This window comes from Colius striatus, unplaced genomic scaffold, assembly GCF_028858725.1.
Source record: "Colius striatus isolate bColStr4 unplaced genomic scaffold, bColStr4.1.hap1 scaffold_45, whole genome shotgun sequence".
Taxonomy (NCBI): domain Eukaryota; kingdom Metazoa; phylum Chordata; class Aves; order Coliiformes; family Coliidae; genus Colius; species Colius striatus.
In genome coordinates, this window is record NW_026908526.1 from 1,059,228 (window position 1) to 1,083,919 (window position 24,692).

General features: G+C 53.5%; 1 protein-coding gene across 1 annotated transcript; it reads right to left on the reverse strand.

Annotated features, from left to right (window-relative positions):
* Positions 1–629: 629 nt before the first annotated feature.
* LOC133629448 (uncharacterized) lies at positions 630–16,798 on the reverse strand. The gene is made up of 6 exons (XM_062020079.1): positions 16,668–16,798; positions 4,682–4,936; positions 3,479–3,522; positions 2,959–3,087; positions 1,273–1,385; positions 630–1,023 (listed from the first exon to the last, which is right to left on the reverse strand). The coding sequence occupies exons 1-5, from the start codon at positions 16,796–16,798 to the stop codon at positions 1,273–1,275; spliced, it is 672 nt and encodes a 223-aa protein (XP_061876063.1). The 3' UTR covers positions 630–1,023.
* Positions 16,799–24,692: the final 7,894 nt, after the last annotated feature.

Sequence of the window (24,692 nt, forward strand, 5' to 3'; positions counted from 1 at the left end):
TGTCCCCTGCCAAGCTCTGGCCCAGCCCCAGCTGATTCCCCAGAGGCTGTGCTGCCATTCAGCGGCATCTCCACCGGCTGGAGAGTTGGGCAGAGAGGAACCTCCTGAGGTTCAACAAGGACAAGTTCAGAGTCCTGCAGTGGGGGAGGAACAACCCCCTGCACCAGGACAGGCTCAGGGTGACCTGATGGAGAGCAGCTCTGCAGAGAGAGACCTGGGAGTGCTGGTTGATAAACTGAATGTGAGCCAGCAACGTGCCCTCGTGGGCAAGAAGCCAATGGCAGCCTGGGGGCATCTAGAGTATGAGCAGCAGATCAAAGGAGGTTCTCCTCCCCCTCTCATCTGTAGGTGTCCAGCTCTGGGCTCCCCAGCTCCAGAGGGACAGGGAACTGCTGGAGAGAGGCCAGTGCAGGGCCACCAAGATGATCAGGGGACCAGAGCATCTTCCTTACGAGGAAAGGCTGCGGGACCTGGGGCTGTTTAGTCTGGAGGAGACTGAGGGGGTGAGGGAGTCCCAGACAAACTACCCAGGGAGGGTGTGGAGGCTCCTTCCTTGAAGCTCTTCAAGACCCACTTGGACACTGTTCCCGTGTGATTCTCTGATACTCATTGAATTACAGACGGTCTCATTAGCTACAAAATACATCTTTATTAAAACCAGAAACAGACTTAAATCCACAAGCAGTATCTGCCCTTCCTCCCCAGCACGCCCGGCTTCCACACACCCCTCAGCTCCTGTACCCCCCTCTCCCCATCTGTAAAGCCAGAGGGGCACCAGGAGCCAGCCAGGGCGCTGAGAGTTCTCCCCTGTGGGCAGTGGAAGCCCAAGAGGCCACGTGCTCGATGTTCTCGGTGCAGGCGACAGTGAGCAGCATGGGCAAGGACACAGAATGGAGCTGGATGCCTGAGCCGTGAGCAGGAGCTGCAGGCCCCAGCAGAGGCGACAGATGCTGCGCTGGTTCTCCACTGGGCCGTTCCTGGAGCACACACCCAAGGCCACGAAGCCCCCGAGCAGCAGGTAGCCTGCGGGAGAGCAGAAGCATGGGGCAGGCACCACCCAGCAGGCTCAGCCGGGCTGACAGGAGCTGCTGAGCTGCACCCGCAGCGCTGCAGGGAAACCTGACGCCGGAGCCCACGTCTCTCAGAGCACCAGGGCAGCGGCTGCGGCAGCCACGGGGGCAGCAAGCCCCGGCTGTCCCGGCAGCACCTTGCAGCTCCAGGAGGAGACACACGCAGTGCAGAAACAGCCAGTCCAAAGGGCTCGGTGCCTACCTAGGAGGTACTGCCAGTAGGCTGCAGATCTCCTGCAGGATCTTGAAGATCAGCTGCCGCAGGCTCTGTGAGAAACACCACCCTCGGAACAGCAACAAGGACGTGGCACTTTCCTAGCAGAGGAGATGGCAAGTTGAGGACAGGCAGTGGGCAGCCGTGGCTACCTGCCTCCAGCTGCTGAGCCCTTGCCCTGCAGAGCCAACGGGCACTACCCACGCAGCCCTCCTTGTCCCCAGCTCATGGGGTGAAGGAGGTGACACCTGCTCAGCCTGTCCCCACAGAACAACAACCACAGGCCAAGGAAGTAAAGCAGGAACAGCTTAGGGTCAAAGCCTGGACACGGAGTGTGTCCAGGCAGAGAGGAACCCTGGCACGGTGCCGTCTGGGCTGAGCTCCATCCTGCCACATGGTCAGAGGGACAGGGAAGGGACAGAACCTGCCACAAGTGCCCCAGATTCCCCTGCTTTCTATCCCATGGGCAAACACTGGCTTGTGTGAAAAGCTGCTGCAAGTATCCCCTGTGGGCTTTAGGAGGAGCTTCCATTTAAACATAACTAACATATTTCCCTGTTAATGTGAGGGAGCCCTGGCCCAGGCTGCCCAGGGAGGGTGTGGAGGCTCCTTCTCGGCAGGTTTCCAAAGCCACCTGCACATGTTCCTGTGCCCCTGACCAAGCAGAACCTGCTTTAGCAGGGGGTTGGGCTGAAGGATCTCTAAAGGTTCCCCATCATTCTGTGACTCTGTGGGGAGCAGCCAGGCCCTGTCTCCAGCTGCCACAGTCACGGCTGGACGTGGCCTTCCCTGCAGAGCCCCACACAGCCCAACAGTCACATCACTTCACAGGCATCACAGGATCACAGGATCATTTCAGCTGGGAGAGACCTTTCAGCTCTTGGAGTGCAGCCTTTGTCCCAGCCCCATCACCCACCAGCCCATTTCCCTCAGTGCAACACCCACTCGGCTCTGAAACCCCTCCAGGGACGGTGACTCCAGCAGCTCCCTGGGCAGCTGTTCCAAGGCCTGACAGTCCTGTCAGCAAAGAAATTCCTCCTCACATCCAGTCTGAACCTCCCCTGGCACAACTTGAGGCTGTTTCCTCTTCTTCTATTGCTTGTTATCAGGGACAACAGACTGACCCTCACCTCGCTGCAGCTTCCTTTCAGGTAGATGTAGAAAGTGAGAAGGTCTCCCCTGAGCCTTCTGTTCTCCAGGCTAAACAGCCCCAGTCCCCCCAGCCCTTCCTCATCTGAGACGTGCTCCAATTCCTTTCCTAGCTTGGTAGCTGCTTCTGGATCCTCTCCAGCACCAATATGTCCTTCTTGTAGAGAGAGACCCTGAACTGAGCACACTATTGGAGGTGCAGCCTCACCAAAGGCGAGTCCAGGGCAACGATCAGCTCCCTGCTCCTGCTGACAACACTGTTCCTGATCCAGGCCAGGGTGCCCTTGGCCTTCTTGCCCATCCTGGATGACTGAATGTATCCAGCTGGGAAGCTGAAGCTCATTAGTGATGCTTCAGCAGCAGGATTTGGGTTAAAACTGGGCTTTCTGGGAAGAATGAAGCATTTCTTACAGCAGCCACAGCCCTGCTCTCTGTACCCTTGCCCATTCACACCAGCTGCCCAACGGGAGCCCGAAACACAACAAAGGGTGAAAAGGAAACAATCTCTTTGGGGATGGGTCTCACCTGTTTTCATTTCCTTTTCCTTCTTGGAGATCTCGCCTGTCTCTTCTGTGACCTTGGCATCTCCCTTCTCACACAGGCAGAGAACCGAGGTGCCGGCGCTGGCCGCTTCCACCACCGCCCACAGGGCCCCTGAAACACAAACACAGAGCACGTCAACAACCAGCAACCTGCAGGATCTGGCTCTCTCCTAAAAGAGGACAAGGCTCTCAACTCAGATCATCAAGAGAAAGGGGCTGGGGACAGTCAGACACCCCAGTGGAATGAGGCTTGGAGAAGGTTTTCACAGCTCCAGCTGGAACACTGCACAGGGACTCACAAAGTTCACCCCCAGATGCTTCCAAACCCTCCGAGCTTCTCCTCTTTCTGTGAGCACCTTGGTTTTTGCATGAGGCTGGTTTGGGAAGTGCCTCTGCTGGGGGCTGTTTCTGTGACTGATGGTGTGTGGTTTAGGGGAAGGGGATGGCTCTGAGCAGGAGGGTGCTGACGACACCCAGTGAGAGCAACAAAGCCTTGCACCTACCCAACAAATCACCAACACAACTCCTTTTGTCACCTTCCCGTGTGCTACAAGCAACAAAAAGGGAGAATTAGACTTGCAAGTACAGATAAAACCCCAGTGGAGGGAGTTCAAAGGGTAGCAGCACAGAAAGAGATGAGGGTAGGACACGTCCAACTGAACCAGCATGAAGAGGAACAAAGAGCTGTGCCCACCACATGAACCCAAGGAGCAGACAGCACTGACCAAGAGCCCCCTCCCACTGATGGCCCTCACAGGGCTTCCTTTAGGGAATCCAAAGCCCTTTATATCACTTTAAAACACCTGACTCAGATGAGAACATGTGGGGCAACCAACTGTTCACCACAGCTCTGTGTTTGCTTCTCCCAAACGTGCTCACACCACCCGTGAGGGAAAAGCAGCAGCAGCAGAGGATGAGCCAAAGTGGCAACCTCCCACCCCAAAAAGAACCCTGGCCAAAGGGAGCCCACCCAGGACAGAGGGGCACGGCACTACCGAAGCAATTCCTGACCCGGGAGGGCTCCAGGAACCCTTTCAGCTGTTGTCACCCCTCTCTGGGGCTGAACTTCCTCCCCCTCCCCCGCCATGGGACCGCATCAAGCAGCGTTTAAACACAACAGCGCGAAGGAAATAACGCGGGGTGGGGGAAGAGCGGGACACAAAGTGTTTGCGGTGAGCGAAGCGTGTCCCAGGCCGCTGCCAGCGCCGGGGCCGCCTCCCCCGGGACTCCCCGCCGCAGAACGGGGCCCAGCCCGGTCGTTCCCGGCTGCCCGGGGCTCGTCCCGCTCCGCCGCGGCTGCCCGGCTGCAGCGGGAGGCGGCGGCGGGGAAGCGGGAGCGGGTCAAACCCCGAACAGAAGAGCGGAGCGGGGCAGCGCCGGGGCGGGCCGCGGGCGGCAGCCCCCGCCGGGCCCGGGCCCCGCTCCCGCTTTCCCCCGCGGCACGGAGGGACGGCGCGGCCCCGCCTCCCCCCGCCCCGCTCCGCGCCGCCGCCGGGGCCCGAGGAGCCGCCGCGGAGCCGCGTTCGGCCGCCTCCCCCCCACCGGCGCCCGCGGGCGGCTCTCGGGCTCCCGGGGCCTCGCCGCCCGCCGCGGGCCCGCCGCCGCCTCCGCCCGGCCCCGCCTCACCGGACACCCCCGGCCCGCTGCGGAGCCCCCTCCCCGCCGCCCTCCCGCCGCCCCCCGGCCCGCCCGCGGCCCGCGCTCACCGCCGGCCACGCGCCCCCCATCCTGCACTCGCTCGCCGCCCGGCGCTCAGCCGTGGGGAGCTCGGCCGCCTCCTCCTCGCCCGACACGGTCGGAGCCGCCTCCGCCGGGACCCCCGGGAGCAGCCGCCGGCGCCGCCCCCGCGCTGAGAGACCCCGGCAGCGCGAGCGGCGGCGCGAGCGGGGCGGCGGCGCGGGCTCCGCGCGGGGCACGCTGGGACTGCGACTCCCGGCAGGCACCGCGGCTGCCGCCGGCGGCTTTGCGCGACAGCGAGGCGCGGGCGCTGACGGGAAATGGAGTCCGCGGGGCGGCCGCGGGGAAACGGCGCCTGTCCCGCGGCTGCCGGTGCTCCCGCTCCCGCTCCCGCCCCGCAGCATCATCACCGCTGGGCACAGGCGTAAGAATCGCCCGAGGGTGGCAGCTGGAAGGGCCGTCACTAAAAAGAGTCACAGAACGGTGGCAGTTGGAAGGGACCCCTAAAGCTCATCCAGCCCAACCCCCATCTCAGGCGGGTCCCACCTAGATCAGGTCACACAGGAGCGTGTCCAGCTGGGCTTGGAAACCTGCCGAGAAGGAGCCTCCGCAGCCTCCCTGGGCAGCCCGGGCCAGGGCTCCCTCACCTCAGCAGGGAAATGGCTTTTGCTCATCTTTCAATGGGACATTTTGTGTTGCAGCTTCTTTCCATCAGCCCTTGTCCTGTCACTGGATACAACAGAACAAAAGTGCTGCCCCAGCCCCCTGACACCCACCAGTGACATATTTGTCAGTATTAATGAGAACCCCCTGCAGTCTCCTCTTACCTAAACAGCCCCAGGGCCCGCAGCTTTTCCTCCTCACACACATGTTCCATCCCCTCAGCATCTCAGTAGCCCCGTGTTGCCTCTCTCCAGCCGTTCCCTGTCTCTCTGGAGCTGGGGACTCTGCCCTTACTCCTGGTGACCCTCAGCAGGTTCCTCTCTGCCCAACTCTCAGCCTGTCCAACTCTCACTGACTGGCAGCACAGCCTCTGGGGAGTCAGCCAGTGCTCCCAGTTTGGTGCCATCAGGGAGCTCACTGAGGGTCCCTCTGTCCCCTCATCCAGGTCCTTGATGAAGGCGTTGAACAAGACTGGCCCCAGAACCCATCCCTGTGGAACCCCACTGGCCACAGGCCTCCAACATGAGAGTGACAGGGCAGTGGAACAGGCTGCCCAGAGGAGTTGTGGAGGCTCCTTCCTTCGAGGTCTTCAAGACCCTCCTGGACATGTTCCTATGCCACCTGATCTAGGTGACCCTGCTTCTGCTAGGGGGTTGCACTAGATGATCTCTAAAGGTCCCTTCCAACCCCTACCAGTCTATTATTCTATGATTCTATGATTCTACATCTTTTAATGTCACAGAGCACTGTGTCAGTGCCCAGTGGTGATGTGATGTCACAGAACCCCGCTGCAGTGCCCTGATGTGCTGTCATTTCATGGAGCACTGCTGCAGTGCCAAGATGCTCTATGATGTCACACAGCCCCCTTCCAGTGCCTACATATGCTGTGATGTCACAGAGCACTGGTGCAGTGTTGAGATATGCTGTGTTTTCACAGAGCACTGTAGCAATGTGCAGTTGTGACATGAAGTTATACAGCACTGTTTCAGTGCCCACGTGTGCTGTGATGCCAGAGAGTCCCGTTTCATTGCCAGGATATGATATTATGTCTTAGAGCACTGCTACAGTGCCCAGACGTCCTGTGATGTCACAAAGCACTATTGCAGAGCCTGGATATGCTATTATATATCAGAGCAGTGATGGAGTGCCCAGATGTCTTGTAATGTCACAGAGCACTGTTGCAGTGCCCAGTGGTGATATGAAATCACAAAACCCCGCTGCAGTTCCCTGGAGTGCTGTGATTTCATGGAGCACTGTTGCAGTGCCAAGATGTTCTATGATGTCATACAGCCCCCTTCCAGTGCCTAGATATGTTATGATGTCACAGAACACAGGTGCAGTGCCTAGTACTGCTGTGATGTCATAGAGCACTGTAGCAATGTGCAGTTTGATATGATGTTGTAGAGCAGTGTTGCAGTGCCTACATCTGCAGTGATACCACAAAGTCCCATTCCAGTGCCCACATATTATGTGAACTCACGAGCACTACTACCATGCCCAGACATCCTGTGATGTCACAGAGCACTATTGCAGTGCCCAGATATGCTATTATATATCACAGCAGTGATGGACTGCCCAGATGTCTTGTGATGTCACAGAGCACTGTTGCAGTGCCCAGTGGTGATGTGATATCACAGAATGCCACTGCAGTGTCCAGGAGTGCTGTGATTCCACGGAGCAATGTTGCAGTGCCAAGATGTTCTATGATGTCATACAGCCCCCTTCCAGTGCCTAGATATGTTATGATGTCACAGTGCACTGGTGCAGTGCCTAGTACTGCTGTGATGTCATAGAGCACTGTAGCAATGTGCAGTTGTGATGTTATACAGCACTGTTGCAGTGCCCACATGTGTAGTAATGCCACAGAGTCCTGTTTCAGTGTCCAGATATGCTATTATACATCAGAGCACTGCTACGGTGCCCAGACGTCCTGTAATGTTACAGAGCACTATTGCAGTGCCCAGATGTGCTGTCATGTCACACAGCCCCGCTGCAACGCCCAGATGTGCTTTTCTGTTACAGAATCATGTTGCAGTGTTCACATATGCTGTGATGTCACACAGCACCGTTGCAGTGCCCAGTGGTGATGTGACGTCACAGAATCCCGCTGCAGTGTCCTGGAGTGCTGTGATTTCACAGAGCACTGTTGCAGTGTCAAGATGTTCTATTATATCACACAGCCCCCTTCCAGTGCCAAGATATACTACGATGTCACAAAGCACTGTTGCAGTGTTGAGATACGATGTCACAGAGAAATGTAGCAATGTGCAGTTGTGATATGATGTTACAGAGCACTGTTGCAGTGCCCACCTTTACTGTGATGCCAGAGTCCCATCAATGCCCAGATATATTGTGAAGTCATAGAGCACTGCTACAGTGCCCAGACGTCCTGTGTTGTCACAGAGCACTTTTGCAGTGACCAGACGTGCTGTCATGTCACACAGCCCCGCTGCAAAGCCCAGAAGTGCTGCTGTGTTACACAGTCCTGTTGCAGTGTGCACATGTGCTGTGATGTCACAGAGCACTGGTGCAGTGCCCAGTGGTGATGTGATGTCACAGAACCCCGCTGCAGTATCTTGGATTGCTGTGATTTCACGGGGCACTGTTGTAGTGCAGAGATATTCTGTGATGTCACACAGCCCCCTTCCAGTGCCTACATATGCTGTGATGTCACAGAGCACTGGTGCAGTGTCGAGATATGCTGTCACAGAGCATTGTAGCAATCTCCAGTTATGATATGACGTTAAAGAGCACCGTTGCAGTGCCCACATGTGCTGTGATGCCACAGAGTCCCGTTTCAGTGCCCAGATATTATGTTATGTCTCAGAGCACTGCTACAGTACCCAAATGTCCTGTCGTGGTTTGGCCCAGCCAGCACAGCAGCACCACGACAGTCTCTCACTCGATGCCCCCATTCACCCCCACCCTTGTTAGGACGGCAGAGACCTCAGCGAAATGGGAGTAAAAAGATAAGCAAGATTGTTGTGGATTAAGACAAGGGCAGGGAGGGCTCGCTGTCAATTACAGTTCCAGGCAAAACAGACTCCAGTGCTCGACTGAGAGAGGAAAATAGGAAAGTTTATTCTACAAGAAACAGAATGGAATAAAAGCAAAAAGGGAGCAGGATGATGAATATTACAACTGGCACTTTAAGATCTCCCTCCCCCATCCCTCCTTTCTTCCCCATCCCATTTCACTGCTCCTGATATCTCTACCTCCTCGCCTCTCAGTGGCTCAGGGGGGCAGGGAATGGGGGATGTGCTCAGTCTCTCATAGATGGGCTCTGCCGCTTCTGTCTTCTCAGATGAGGACTGTGGAGAAAAAATGAGGGAGCATGGACATGGACCCCAGGGTATAATGTTAGGCCTGATGGGGCAAGGCAATCTGAGTTCTAGTTATACGAATTTAATGCACAATCAAGACCAGAGTCAGAACCATGGTTAAAGCAGTTGCTGTCATGCAGACAGCAGGCCGCTTTCTCTTCTCTTCTCTTCTCTTCTCTTCTCTTCTCTTCTCTTCTCTTCTCTTCTCTTCTCTTCTCTTCTCTTCTCTTCTCTTCTCTTCTCTTCTCTTCTCTTCTCTTCTCTTCTCTTCTCTTCTCTTCTCTTCTCTTCTCTTCTCTTCTCTTCTCTTCTCTTCTCTTCTCTTCTCTTCTCTTCTCTTCTCTTCTCTTCTCTTCTCTCTTTCTCTCGGGCTGTTTTCAGCTAACGAGCTAACAGCTCAAGGTGGAAAACAACTTCGGAGAAAAACAAGATGGGAAGATGTGAGGGAGCTTGCTTATCGCAGAAACCACAGGGAGGATGAACACAAGAATGTAATCTATTAGCTGCTGTTGCTGAGCTAGCTTTGAAGCTGCTGTGTATATAAGTTAGAGCCTGCTCTCAATAAAGAAGAAGATTTCTGCTATCACTCACATTGAGTAGGACTGATTTCTTCCCACCCAGCTGAGAATCGGACCCTGGGTTGATCGCCGCATGAAGTAGGCTTGGGGCTGGTTTTTCAGGCTTCGAGCCTGGTTTGCAGACTTCGAGTCTGGTTTTTCAGGCCAAGAGCCGAAAACTTCGCGGCATATGGCGCCCGAACAGGGACATCACTGGGTGTTACCGGGTAAGGAGCCTGCCTGCGGGGAGCTGAGACTTGAAAATCCGGAGGCAGAGGCAGTCGTCGGAGGAAGCCTGCCGGACCCCAAGCAGAGGTTACTGTACCCGGGGGAGTGACTACAGGTTGCGGTGAGACGAGGATCTGACAACATGGATAAGGAGGCAGCACTCTCACTTTTACATCGCTTGTTAGAAAAGTGGGGGGTGGACTTTAAACTGACCGATTTGTCTGGTCTACTTGTACATAGTAATTGTAAAGGCTTTTTTAAAGACTCTGAGAAATATTTTGATGAGAAGGAGTGGAGAGCATATGGGACTTGTCTTTGGGACTTGGTTATAGACAAAGATAAGACTGCTCGGAAACTGATAAAACCATGGAGAGAAGTAATTAACTGTTTGAAAAAGTATAAGTTGGAAAAGGATTTGGCCGCTGCTGTAACTCAGCGGCTTGATATGCCTGAGACTGTAGCCGAGCCAACAGCTGGACTGTTTGGTATCAGGACTAATTATATCTCACCTCCCTTTTCTGGTGAGTGGCGAGAAATTGGAAACCTTCTCTGGGAATCCACTATTAATGGTGATAAGGACAATAGTAAGATCAGTAAAAATTTAGGTCTCGTTTGGAGAGACGTGATAAATACTTTAAAAGAAATGCAAGCAGAACAGCGTGTGGCCATGGCTGCAGCCCAGGCGTTGACTGTTGCGCCGAGGCCGAAGGAGACAGACAAGGGAACGGACAGGCTCCTGCAGGAAGTATTAAAGAAACTGGAGCGACAAGAGCCCATGGAAACACAGCCTGTCGCCACTGAAAGCCATCCCGGTGCCGCCCGGCGCTGAGCGGGGCGTGCTGAGAGAAAAAAAAAAAAGAAAAAAAAAAAAGAAAAGAAAAAAAAGAAAAAAAAAAAGTTCTTCCCTATACAAGAGTTTTACAAAGTCAGAGAGGCGAAGGGGCTTCAGAGCAGAGCCCCCGCGGGAGAGCTGCTTCCCATTCGAGCCCAGCCCGCCGAGTTACCCCTGGGACGACTCGCAGGGGAATGCCGAGCGGGCGGAGTCGGGCCGGGGTGCGGCGCAGGATGATCAGAGGAGAGTGGGGGAGCGCGACCCCGTGTTAGACTGGGCACCATCGGGCATGTGAGGGGAGACAAAGAAAACACGGGAGAGACTAATACCGACTGCGCCGCCCGCCCCGGGGACGGCACGGAGTGAGCCAGACCCCCCCGCCCCTTCCATCCGCAGCCGCCGCCGCGCAGCCGCTTCCCGCGCCCGGTCGGTGTCTCCGGAGCCCCCCACACACACCGCACCGAGACCGCCGGCCCCGGCCCTCACGGACCGCTGGGCTCGTCCTTTCCATCCTCAGTCCCTTGCCTCAACGAGTGTAAAAGCTGTTGGTCGTGATGTTATGCATTTTGCTGTAAATGTGATGATGAATACTGGTTTTCTTACAGTGGAAACTTTCTAAGGTGTTTTAGGTGTCAGGAACAGAACATTTTGGCATTGAGAAGCTAAAAGGTGGTTTGTGTTTTAGACTCATTGGTGAAGGATTTTTTTTTTTTCAGGAGTAAAAAAAAAAAAAGGATTTTGTCGTACTGATGATGCTTCAAATGATTGTGGGAAATGGTTTTAGGTAATTTCAACAAACCAAGCAAAACATGTGGCTTACACTGGCCAAAGCAATCAGTCAGTGTACAATATGTTTATCAATGGCCACTCCAGATAATCTTTTTTCTACCTGTTTGGTGGGAGTTCCATCAGATGTGGCACAATGGCCTGTACCAAATGCATTAAAAACAAATTCCTTAGTTCAGGGTAATGGCAAAGTTGACAGCTGGGATTTGATCATTTCATGGTTGCCAATAATGACAACAGAGCCACAGGAGTTAGAATTATTGGGATCTATAAAGATGGATTTTTGTGTTATGTTTAATTTTACCAGCAATACCAAAACATTTGGGACAGAATGTGGATCCCATCCTGGGCGTGTATAAGAACACAACATCTTGGTGCAATTATACTTCACCAAAAAGATCCAGGTCTTGTGCCTGTACAGTTACCAAAGGGAATTTTTCTGATCTGTGGGGACCAGGCATGGCCTGGAATACCCTCGAGATTACAAAGGGGACCACGCAGTTTGAGACAACTGACGATCTTGATGCCTAATCACACAATGATTTAGAAACATCATTGTCCAAAACAATTTGTGCATGCATTTACTGGCAAATGTGATGACTATGTTACCTTTGGTCTCCCTCAGCAATAACAGCAACTAGTATATTTGCTCCAGGTGTAGGAGTATCTGCTTTATTAACTCAGCTATGCAAATTAGGATACTGGCCTAGCAAATAAAGTAACCAAACCTCAATGACATTAGAAGACTTGATTTGTAATGTAAGTAGTATCAGCCATACAACTTTGCAACATAGACCTGCTAGAGATTTTACCTTTAGCACAAGTATAATAACTTTGTTTGTCAGGTGCTTTTTTTTCAGTGTATAAGAAGCAGCTTACCAGGCATGAGTTGCTATAACTAATGTGCAGATTGACCTTGAACTGCTCTCTACTGTGAGAAACGAAGAAGCAAAAATACATACGAGATAACAACTTGGAGCAAGGAGGAGGCTGAGGCAGCGTGTGAAACTGCAAGGCTTGTCACAGAAAACTACAGCTGGCTTTTAGAGAAAGGACCAAGTAGAAGTACTATAAACACGCTGGCTTTGCTGCTGATTATGGAGGTCTGATGCTTGTTAGTAAAATTTGAGTTATAGGCTGCCCGCAGGGGTCATGGACACACCAACTATCCCCATGCATTGAGCCACGGTATCCTTCACACTAGTCTTAGGGAGGGGGAGAGCATGGGGTGTAGAAGATATGAGTATAATGGTCTACTGAGTCTCTCTTGCAGATTGATGTGTTTCTCGGAGTGCTCACCGTGATGCAGATCAAGATGGAGTCACTCAACTATTGGCGAGATTGAATAGTGAAGTGGAACACGACCACCACCTGATCATATCTTCCTGCAATTGGCTCAGCTGGCACATGTGCTGGGCAGACACGTTATGTATCAGCCTGTGCCACAGGACACTGGAGTCATGGAGCATAGGGAGGGGGAGATGTGGTAGGCGTCCAGAAGATCTCGGGTTGCAACGTGAGGGGTGAAAGGTACAGAAGAGGTGGGCACGGGGTGGAGTGGGAGGAGGTGCTGGTGGTAGCAGATATGAGCACATGGCGTAAACAAGGGGTTGGAATAAAGTATCATCAATGCTGAGTGTATGGTGATCCGTGTCGCCTCAGTGGGGGGGCTGAGTTACCCGTGCGGGCGGCCTGGTGGTGTTGCCGGTGGCGGCAACAACTATTTATGACTGCAAAAGCCAGAGCATGGGAAGCTGCATTTTTAACCTAACCCAGTATGATCTACGTAGAGAAGGGAACAGGACCATCCTAAAGAACTCCCTTATCAATATTGGGGAGAAATGAGGACAAATTCGGGAAAAGGGAGATTAACTGGAACAAGTAACGTTATAACCAGTGTGAACGCATCGCTGTCGCTCATTCTGGATGCATGTGATATTATAGATGATGATCCAAGCACTAATTGCAGGGAGATGGTACTATAGGAATCAACCAAAGTATGTTTGCCCAGGTGGAAGCCACTCCAAACTAGATCCTAATAATGTAGTTTCTCAAACAGCCCTCGGCATTTGGTCAGGACACCTCTGTGGAAGCAATGGACGGTCCTGTGTGTGCTGGGATACTGCAGGCGGTAAATCTGAGAGACAATGTGGGAATTTACAAGCTTCAATCACCGGGATGCAAACAGACGGTAATTGTACACCCAAAGCCTGCAGCCCAGGAAATTTAACCCTTATAAATCCAGGAATTTGGAAACAGAAACAAATAACCAACATTGGACTTATGAGATATGGATCCGGGTGTAGCTAGTAATGCTGGAATAAAAGAAAGGACAAGGGAATGGGTGCAGCACAGGCTGTTATTTAACTCATTTTGTCACGAAATGGAAACAGGAGGGAAACATGAAGTTCCCACAGCTGCTAAAAATCTGTCTGTAAACCTTGCTGAAAACATTGCCAAGTCATTGAATGTAAGTAATTGTTGTGTCTGTGGCGGGACAAACCAAGGGGAACGATGGCCATGGGAGTCTGTGGAGAGCAACATCAGTGATCCCCAAGTATGGAAAACAATGGAAAAAGGTAACGGGAAACAACAATGGGTGCTCCAAATGAGTGTCATTGGAAGGAGTTGTTGGCAAAATCTAAGAGAAGATGGAGTACAAGTAGGTAATTTGGAATGTGAAGGAGATTACCTACGGAACGAAACTAGGAGTAGATGGGATAAGTGGGGAAGACCACTGGAAATGGATCATCAATTTAAGAATTGGATCAATGGGACAAACATACCAAATGGCTGGCCAGCTCCTGAAGGACATGATTGCATTTGCACTAGACTGGCTTATCCATATTTGCCACCAAATTGTGCAGGATCCTGTACATTAGGGACTATAAGGCCCAGTTTTTTCCCGCTACCTATAAATCAGGGAGAGCAATTGGGAGTCCAAGGGTGTGCTGAAGCTGATGAGTGAAGAAAAAGGTGCCATAAATGGAGCCTACAAGTTGGAGATTGGAAAGATAACAAATGGCCTCCCGAGATAATCATTGCCCACTACCATCCAGCTACATGGGCAGAAGATGGATCCTGAGGCTATAGGACCCCAATATATATGCTAAATAGAATAATTAGATTACAAACTGTAGTAGAAATAGTTGTAAATGAAACTGGAGATGCACTTGGATTAATTGCGAAACAAAACACCAAGATGAGAACTGCTTTGTATCAAAATCGCTGAGCTTTGGACTATTTGTTAGCAACAGAAGGGGGCAGTTGTGGAAAATTTAATCTTAGTAACTGTTGTTTAGAAATTGGTGATGAAGGAAACACTCTAAATGAACTTGTAAAAGAAATGAAGAAAATTGCACATGTCCCAGTTCAGACTTGGAATGGAATCGATCTGGGAGGACTATGGGGGAACTTGATGAAGGGTGATTGGCTTACTAACATTGGGATAGTAGTACTGGGGATATTTGGAGGATTGTTAGTAATTCCATATTTAATACCTTTTTTTAAGAGAGTACTACACTAGGTTGTACAAGGAATGCAGATAACTGCAGGGCCTGTTGATTCAGAACCAGGGAAAGAGAAAACTCATTCCTTGATGATACTAAAAACAAAAGAAGATCCGAAATTGATACCAATTCGGCAAGTAGTGACTCGATTAGAAACAAAACCACCAATCAGTATCATACAAAACAAGATGGGGGATTGTGTTCACCTGATTCGTGTCCCTATGAAACAATGCTGGGGCCCCAGGGTGAAATATGACTTTTAACCATTCTGTTTGTCCCTGTATAACCACAGGTTTGGGAGAAGCAGGATGGTGTGTATATAGTTCCTATTTTTATGTATATAGTTCTTGTTTCTTGCAAAGGCCACCTGGCAGACACTCTGGTAGAGCAGCTTAGGCCGTTTCTTGTTGCTACCTGCACGCTGTTAGGTAAGAGAGGCCTATTGAGCGCAGGCCTATGGATATGTATTAGCAGAGGAAATACAAACCAACAACTGGAGCTGTGCGGCGTGCATCTTGGTTGAGCAGAGACTCCCGGTGCACCCAGCACTGTTTGCTTGCCTCTATTTACTCAGTTGTGAGTTTCACTGGAATCCTGTTTGGGACTAAGTCATTTATCACACAGATGGAAGTGGAAGGCGAGCACGGAACGGCATTCACACGAACCACGTGGGTTGTGCTGCGGAACCCATTGGCGGCCCTGCACCCTCCAGCTGGCGTGGGCTAGCAGGGGAGCTGGGGCTCTGTGGTGGGGACACCCTGGGTCTGCCTGGGCTGTCCTGCAGGCAGCAGCAGAGGCCGGGAACGGCCCAGCTCAGCACCCTCGGGGCCCTAGGAAAAGGACATCTTGTGACTGGGCTTGTGCTGCCAGGTTTAACATCGACAAGTCGCTCTTCAAAGGTGGCCATGCTCAAAGAATCACAGAAACACAGAACGGCAGGGCATGGAAGGGACTTTCCAAGGTCATCAAGTCCAAACCCACTGCTACAGAAGGTGCAACTAGATGAGGCCACACAGAGCAGCAGGAGGCGGGTTTGGAAACCCTCCCTGTGGGCAGAGCAGAGGGGGAGCAGAACCTCCCTCCCCCGCGGCCCACACTCTGCTGCTGCCCCCAGGCTGCCGCGGCCCTTCTTGCCCACGAGGGCACGCTGCTGCTCAGGGTCAGTTTATTATCAACCTGGCGCTCCAAAACGCCGGGTGCCTGGGGAACGGCCACGGCCTGGGCAGAGCCGGGTGGTCCCGGCCCCTGGACGGCTGCGGGGGGCGACCGAGGGGCGAGTTCGCAGCCGAAGCGAAGAGCTCCCGGGCGGAAGGATACGGCAGCGCGGCCGGGCGCGCGCAACGAGCGACTTGAGCGCTCACACCGGCCCTCCCCGGCGCCGCGGCACGCGGAGGGCTTCGAGCGACGCCTCTCGCCGCCATTGGCCGGCCGGGCCGCCACTCAGCGATCTCGCGCGCCGATTGGTCGGGGCGGCGCGCCGTGGGCGGGCCTCGCCGTTCCCCTCAGAGCGCCGGCGGCAGCGCGGGGGGAGGGAGGGAGCGGTTCGGGCGCTCCGGCGGCGTCCCGCCGCGCCTCAGCCCGAGGAGGCCGAGAGCCGGCAGCAGAGCCGGAGGCAGAGCGTTTGCTGTCGCCCCTGTGCGAGGCCGGCGTGAGCATGGAGGGGGCTGACAGCGGCCGTGTCCCGGGGCTGGGCGTGCAGCCGGCGCCGGGCTGCTGAGATGGCCCCTGGCTGCAGGGCAGAGGGAGGGCAGCCAGGCCGTGCCGCAGGGCCATGAGGAGGCAAAAGGGGCTTCTTTCATTCCTTAAGGCTTTTCTTGGTTATAACTCTGTGTCAGTACTTTTCCATGTCAAGGTTCCATGGCACGCACACCCCTGCGGCTCTGTGGCATCCCTGCACAGGCCCAAGACACAGCCAAACTTCACAGCAGCAACAAGAGAGGCAGGCGGTGGTTTAGCCCTGGCTGAACGGTAACCACAGCACCCAGTCACTGCCACGGGCCAGCTGCTGCCCTGATGTCCCGAGTGTGACGGCACTTGGGATAGAGCAGCCTGGCCACGCTCCCTGGCCTAGGTGAGGCACACAGGCCACCTGCACGTACTGGTTGCACTCCACGGGCCGGTCCAGCTCCAGCAGGGCAGTGTCGTAGTCGGTGATGTTGAAGGAGCTCTGGTGGAGCAGCGCCCGTGTGGCGTATCGCACCTGCACCTCGGGGCCCGTCAGAGTCAGCTGGTTGGCCCCAATCACCATTCAAAACCATGTCTTGTTCCTGGAAGGCAGATGGGGAGCAGAGGGCTCAGTGCCACTCAGCTGCTGGGTGTGGGCTGCTGGATGTGTGCGACGAGGACCAGAGGAGCAGGAAGAGCCGCAGTGGCTCTGCATGGCGTGAAGGACTCCAGCAGCTGCTGGATCTCCTTGCAGTGCTCCAGCTGCGTGTTGGTGTTCCTCTGCAGCCAGGATGCGCTGCCTGCGCCTGCTCTCTGCTCTCCATCATCATCCTCAGCTCATCCAGCTGCAGGAAAGGCAGGCGGCCTCGGCTCAGAGAAGGGATGGACGTGGCCAACAAGCCCAGGTGCCCTGGAGGCTCACTCAATGACCCCATCCAGCCAGGGACCGTGGCTGGCACCCCCCCAGGACCCCCCTGCCAAGCCAACAGGCAGCTGGAGTGCTGCCCCTCGCCTGCCCCTGCAGCTGCTCGGCCACTGTGGCCACCAAACCCCACTGTTCCCCTCAAAACTCCATCAAGACCCCGCTTTTTCCTCAAAACACCACCAAAACTCAAGTTTGCTCTCTAATCTTCAGCAAAATTCAATCTTTCCCCCCCCAAACTCCACCTCTTTCCCTCAAAACACAACCAAAATCCCATTTTCTCATCCCCATTTTTAAGCCCCATCAAATCTCAACCTTTTCCCCTCAAACCTCTAGAAAAAATATCGCTTTCCCCTCTCAAGTTTACCAAAAAGCCATCCTTTTCCCTGAAACTGAACCAAAGCCTCACTTTTGCCTTCAACATCCCACCACAACCCTACATTAGCCTAAAAACCCCACCAAAACCCCACCTTTCCCTCAAAACTCAACCAACCCCCCACATTTCCCTCAACACTACACCAAAAAACGCACTTTCCCTTCAGAACTCCACCAAAACTTCACTATTTCCTTCAAAACTCCAACACTGCTCCACCTTTTCCTCAAAACCCCACCGACGCTGCGCTTTTCCTGCCAACACTCCATCAAACCGCCACGTTTCCCTCAGAACTTCACCAACCCCCTGCTTTTCCCATCAAACTCCATCAAAAACCTCACCTTTCCCTCATACAAAAACACAACCTTTTGCCCTCAAAGTGCACCACAAACACCACTTTTGCCCTCAAAATACTATCACAACCCCACATTTGCCTCAGAACTCCAAGAACCCCACAGCTTTTGCTCTCAGAGGTCCACAAAACCCCCACTTTTGCCCTCAAAACTCCATTCCAACTCCGCTTTTCCCCCTCACAACTGCACCAAAGCTCAGTTTAATCCTGCAAACTCCATGAAAAAAATCACTTTTCCCCAGAAGTTAACTTTTACCCTCAAACAGTACTAAACCCCCACGTACCTCTCAAAACACCACCAAGATCCAATTTTCCCTCAAAATCTCCAACAAACCCCAACTTTTACTGTAAAAACACCACCAAAACTCCACCTTCTCCCTCAAAACCCCAACCAAAACTCCACCGTCTCCCTCAAAACCCCAACCAAAACCCCCAGACCTTGATAAAATCCCATCTTTTCCCTCAAAACTTGTACAAAACCACACCTATGGGCTGCCAAGTGCCCAGGATGGGCTTTCTAGGGCTTGGGCCAGAAAAGTGTCATTTTCTGCCCCAAGAGAAGGCTACGGGCAGGGACAGCTCGTGGAGATGCCTCCTCCCCTGGGGCAGCACCCACCCTCTGCAACCTCCCGTGCCCTGCAGTGGGGGAGAGCCCCCGACGGTGTGCGTGATGTGCAGATTGTCCACTGAGCACAGGGCTCTGCACAGAGCTGAAGGAAAATCCTCAGTGTGTGTCTCGAGTCCCAAACTGGGAACTGAATCTCCCGCTTGGACAACAAAGCTGTCCGTGGGACCTCTCTCCTCTCACCTTCAACACGCACCTATGAGGCTCTGTCTGAAGCCCTGGGAGGATGATGGCAGAGGGCTGGGAGGCGCAGGGGGTTGATTCCATCTCCAGCGGGATATGGAGGTTTCTCAGCCACTTCTGCATGAAGCAGTTGTCTGAAACGTGCAACTGTGGGCTCTGGAGTGGGGGCAGATGAGCTGCGCTGGCTGGGCAGGGCTCTGGGCTGGTGAGGGACAATGTCACAGGGCTGTGTGGCAGTTGGAGACATTTTCCAGGCACTGGCAGTTCCATGTGTTGTGGGGTGCAGCTCTCAGGGGTTCTAGGCATTGCAGGAGGGCTGCTTGGGCACAAGAAGTAGCTGCGGGTCTCCATGCTGCATCCTGAAGCTGAGGTGGTGCCACTTTCTCCAGCCCTCTCAGGACTTTGCATCCTTCCTTCGGGCTGTGAGCAGAAAGTCTTTAATCTCCTCAGTCTTGCGAGGCATGGCTGCGGCCCAGGCTCAGTGTGCTACAACCCACAACGGCCACCAGCTCCACTGACCGTTGCATTTCGGGTTTCTAAGGGCTGCTGGAAGATGTTTCTTTGTCTGGTTCCTCCTGGGCTGTTCACAGACCTTTACAAGAAGGAAAACTTAAATATCTCCAGTAACTAAATACACAAAACTAGAGTTTTTGAGGGTCCCTGAGGGGGTTTGGGGGATCCCTGAGGAGCTTTAGGGTGTGGGGGGGTCCAGTGGCTGTGGGGTGACCCCGATTTTGAGGGGGATCCCCTTTTCCCCTCAGTCAGTGAATGGGCGGCAGATTGGGCCTAAAGGCTTTGGAGGGCCCCTGAGGGGATTTGGGAGCCATGAAGAGGTTTTGGGGTCCCTAAGGGGATCTGGGGGGATCCCGTGTCTGTGGGGTGACCCCGTTTTTGAGGGAGGTCCTGCTTTTTCCCTTGGTCACTGAATGGGCAGCAGATTGGGCCTAGAGGCTTTGGGGGGTGCCTCGGGGGGTTTTGGGGCTCCCTGGGGGGATTTGGGAGTCCCTGAAGAGATTTTAAGGGTCCCTGAGGGGATTTTGGGGGTCCCTAGGGAGCTTTAGGTTATGGAGGGGCTCTGTGACTGTGCAGTGACCCTGTTTTTGGGGGAGGATCCCCTTTCCTAGTCAGTGAATGGGCAGCAGATTGGGCCTAAAGGCTTTGAGGGGTCCCTGAAGAGATTTGGGGGTCCTGAAGCAATTTGGGGGTCCCTGAAGAGATTTTAGCTGTCCCTGAGGGGATTTGGGGGGTCCCAGAAGCGCTTTAGGGTGTGAGGGTTCCCATGACTGTGGGGTGATCCCTTTATTCGGGCGGGTCCCCGATTTTGGGGGGGGTTCCCCCTTTTCCCTCAGGCACTCAATGTACAGATTTGACCTAAAGGTTTCAGGGGGAAATTTGGGATCCCTGAGGGGATTTGGGGGTCCTTGAGGAGCTTTAGGTTGTGGGGAGGCCCCATAGCTGTGGGGTGACCCCGATTTTGAAGGGGTGTCCCCCCTTTTTCCCCCAACCCAATCTCTGATTGGGTGCCAGATGTGGCACTGAATGGATTCGGGGGGGTGTCCCTCAGGGTTTTCGGGATCCATGAAGAATTTTCATGATCCCTGAGGGAGTTTTGGGGGTCCCTGAGGAGCTTTAGGTTGTGAGGGGATCCCATGGCTGTGGGGTGACCTCGTTTTTGGGGCAATCCCCCTTTTCTTCTCAGTCACTGAATGGGTGGCAGATTGGGCCTAAAGGCCTTGGGGGGTCCCTGGGGGAAGTTGGAAGCCCCTGAAGAGATTTTGATGGTCCCTGAGGGAAATTTGGGGTCCCTGGAGAGGTTTTGGGGGTCCCTGAGGAGCTTTAGGTTGTGGTGGGCCCCCGTGGCAGTGTTGTGACCCCGTTTTTGGGGGGGATCCCCCTCTTTTTCCCCCCCCAGTCCCTGGATGGGCGGCAGATCTGGGGCCCGGGGGGCTTCGAGGCGGGGAAATAGGGGCAGGGACCGAGCCTACAACAGAGGTAAAGCAGGACGGGGGGAGGGGTTTTGGGGGGGTCACTTGGGTTTTGGGGGGTCTGGGAGGGGTCTTCAGGGGAGTATGGAGGGTCCTGGGAGCGGTTTGGCAGGGGTTTGAGAGTCTCTGAGGGAGTTTGTGGGGTCCTGATAAGGGAGTTTGAGGGGGCACTTGGGTTTTAGGGGTCCTGGGGTGGGTTTGAGGGGGTTTGGGGGTCACTGAGGGGGTTTGGAGGGTCCTGACAGGCGGGTTTGGATGTGCACTTGTATGTTGGCGGGTGCTGAGGAGGATTTGGGTGGGTTTGGGGGTCACTGAAGGGGATTTAAGGGGTTCCTGGGAGGGAGTTTGAGGGGGGCACCTTGGTTTTGGGGGGACATCTGGGGGGGGGGGGAGGGCTTGGAAATCTGCCTCCAGGACCCGTAGGGGGAGCATCTGAGCTGCATCTGAAAACCTCATCCCCAGCCAGCTGCAAAACCACAGCAGCAGCAGCCCAGCAGATCTAACCCAGTTCATCCATGAGCTGAGGCAAACCCTCTGAACGCAGCGAAGGACGCTGAGGGCTGGCCTAACAGGAGGAAGGATGTAGATGGCTGGTGTAAGAGCTGCCTTTCTTATGCCATGCCCACTGCAGATGACACTGGAGCAAAAGCCCTGCTCCAGCACCAGGGTACTGAAGCCCCATGGGCATGGCTGCACATTGACTTGAAGAGCCCCTGTCAGTGACAGCTTGAAACACCAAATGCACCGTGGTAGTTGTAGCTGCTTTTAGTCAGTGGGTAGAAACCCTCCCCTGCAAAACCACCCCTGCAAAGCTGCTGTTTAACAAGTTCTTTTCTCAGTGGGGTCAGCATATGATCCCTGACCATTTCAGGGGCCCTTTCCCAAAGCTCCTCCGGCCTGACGACGTTTTAGCTCTACTGGTTACATCTGGATGCAGGTACCAGCACAATCCCTTTCCTCAGTCTCCTGGCCATGCTCCTGGTCACACAGCCCAGGAAAGTCTTGGCCTCCGTTGCTCCAGGGCACATGGCTGTCTCCTGCCCAGATCACTGATCCAGCACAAAGATCCATGTCACAATGACTTTAAACGGTTCCTTGCACAACAATTCTTTCATGATTTGTTTAACGAACACGACCTTTTCCATTACATACACTACACAACATACACTAACTACATTGACAGTAATTAACACAGACACACTGCCAGGTGCCTCAGTTGTCACCATCAGGGAGCGCCAGCCTTGGCCCACGGTCGTCCCGTCCCGCCTTGGGCTCAAGATGTTGATCCTCCGTTTGGGTTACGGTGGTCGAGCAGGCGGCTGGTTCCTGAGGGACATCAAAGAGCTCCTCATAGTATGTGATGAGCAGCTCTACCACCCAGCTCTGGTAACGGCAATCCACAAGTGACGACAAAGCATCTTCTTGACGTGACCTGAGTAGATTTGGGCCAAAGATCACGCCGAGGTTACTGGCTGACATTTGGTTTTCATCAGACTGTTCCATAATCCTGCCAAAAGAGGGATAAAACCCCAAATCCCCAGCAGTTAGAGGGTTTTATTGCTTCTGAAATATTTTAGATATCAAAACATTGTGTCTAAAAGCGCTAAAGGACAATAACAAATCTGACCCTTCAGTGCAGATGGCACTGGGCAGCAGCTGAGGCCAAGTGCTTTCTACACAGGGTGTTTTATGCGTCCCGTTTGGTGAACGTTATTTGTGGCTCCTGGGCATTACAAGGGTTGGGGAAAAGAACATCTGTCTCATTGTGTGCAGGAACACAGCTGTGGCCCAGTATCATCCATTTGGTTTCCAGCCATGGGTTTGGTACACCCTCACACAACCCAGCAGCTGGAGGACAAGGAAGTGCAGCGTCACTGGGGAATGGTTATTAACAGACATGACAGGAGTTTCCATTTGCTGCTAATAGCCACCAAATCCCTGCCTCATCCGGCCCCGACCTGATTGAAATCACACAGAGGTCCCGACAGCTGCCACTAGTCACTACTCGCCGAGCCAAGTGGTTGTGGAGACTCAGCAATAACAGAGCTCGGCTCTCCCTCTCCTTTCCTTCCATCTCAGATTCTTTTTTTCCCCCAGTGTCATGAATTCTCAGGGGAAAGGAAACAGCAACACAACAAGGTATCCTAAGGCACGTGGGACCTCTTCCTCTACAGTGACCAAAAGGGTACAGAGTTTCCCAAGACACAGCGTGTTGCAGATTGTTTTTCAACAGCCTTTTCCCTGTGAAGACTTTTCTCACCTGTGAAGGTGCCCAATAAGGTACTGCAGAGTGTTGTAGTGTGGTAGCGGCAGCTGTTTCAGGAGATCCTTCATTTGAATGATGACCCTGTTTGGTTCCATCCCCACGGAACATCCTTTCCCAGCCCCGGGGCTCGTTTCATTAGCGTTCAGTTCCTCATGCTCAGCCTGACTTTCTTTGGCCAGTCCAATGAACTCGTTGTAAAGCCCAAACGACATCAAGGGTTCTGGAAGCTGAAGGAATCAGAACGTTTCAGAAACACACTCAAGCCTCAATTTTAACTTGTCTTCTTCCCGTTTTCCTTCAACTTTCTTCTCTGGCCTGTTCTTAGACCATGACATCGTTTCATCTTCACTCATTAGCTCAAACCACAACTTGTCCAACACAACCCCAGCATCTTTGAGACTGAGTGTTGATCGACACAGCCACAGAGTTCAAGGCAGTGATGGCCGTGGGGCATCTGCAACACTGCACAAACACCATCAGCACTGAGCAGCAGGAACACTAGATCAAACCTGAAATGGTTACTTTCAAACAGGACCTACTTAACTCAGGATTCTGTCTTTACAATGTCCTTACTGCATGTCTCTAGTACTGCTCCTGCCTTTAAAATGAGCAGGTTGACCTAAAACCCCACACCAACAGCTCAGCTACAAAAGCTTCTGCTGCAGGGCTGCTGAAAACGGGGGTTATTTTCCTGTTTTGGACCAAAGAAGTACACTGCACTGCTTTGGTTTTCCATCTGACCCCGCAAGCACATACCTGGCGGAGATAGGCCTTGAGAACACCGCTGATGTCATGTACAGAGACCTCCGAGAGCTCGACCAAATCCCTTCCCTTTTCAAAGTCCCGACAAAGCTTTTCAATGCGTGATTTGGTTCCGCACACGCGATGGATGCCCTGGAGTTAAGAGACCCAAACGACTCTCTTAAGTGGAGAGGCAAGTGCAAACCACAGAGATGAACAGCACAGCATTAACACCTGCAGAGGCGTTTTTGTTTCCAGAGAAGGCTGTTCACGTTGAAGGTTCATACACTTGAGCATACACACCTCCACATCCAGCACTCTGCTCTCGATTTCCGATGCGCACGCTCTGAGGAGGAAAGGGATGCTATCGGGATCATTTTGAGCAGCTTGGCCAAGCTCCACTCCGAACAAACGAAGCCTTCCACCAAGTTTCTTGTGCCCACATTGAATAGTTAAAGCTGCTAAACAGTTCTTATGGCACACAAGTGAACACTGCAGAGGAGGACAAAAAGCATGTGGTTTGACACAATGTGACACCCTAAGAGATGCCTCTGCCATCTGTCACCCCACGTGTGAGCAAAAGGAAAGACTTCTTAGTCCGGGCTGCTTTCGCTTGGAGTCCAGGAGCATTCTGGAAGCCACAACATCTTCTGTACTTCTTACACAGAAACATAACGCAAGCATCCAAACCTCCCGGCTCTGCATCAATCCCAAGCAGCAGTTTCAAGTGCTTTCAGGCTCACCTCCTGACACTCAGCTCCGTGAAGGATCACAAAGCGGCCACACACTCTGCATTTAGCTGGAACTCTAAGCTTCCGCAGCTGGTGTGTTCGTGCCGCTTTGGACGCAGCCGCGCTTCTGAAAGGACCTGCAGAACTGGCAGCCTCCCGTGTCGGATCCTTGGCACCTGGAGAGCATTTCTCTGTTGCAGCCATTCGAGGATCTCCTGTTGGATTAGGGGATGGGTTCCCATGTTTTAGAACTGTCAGGCAGGACGCAGCAATCTGTCAGTAACAGCAGCTATCAACGT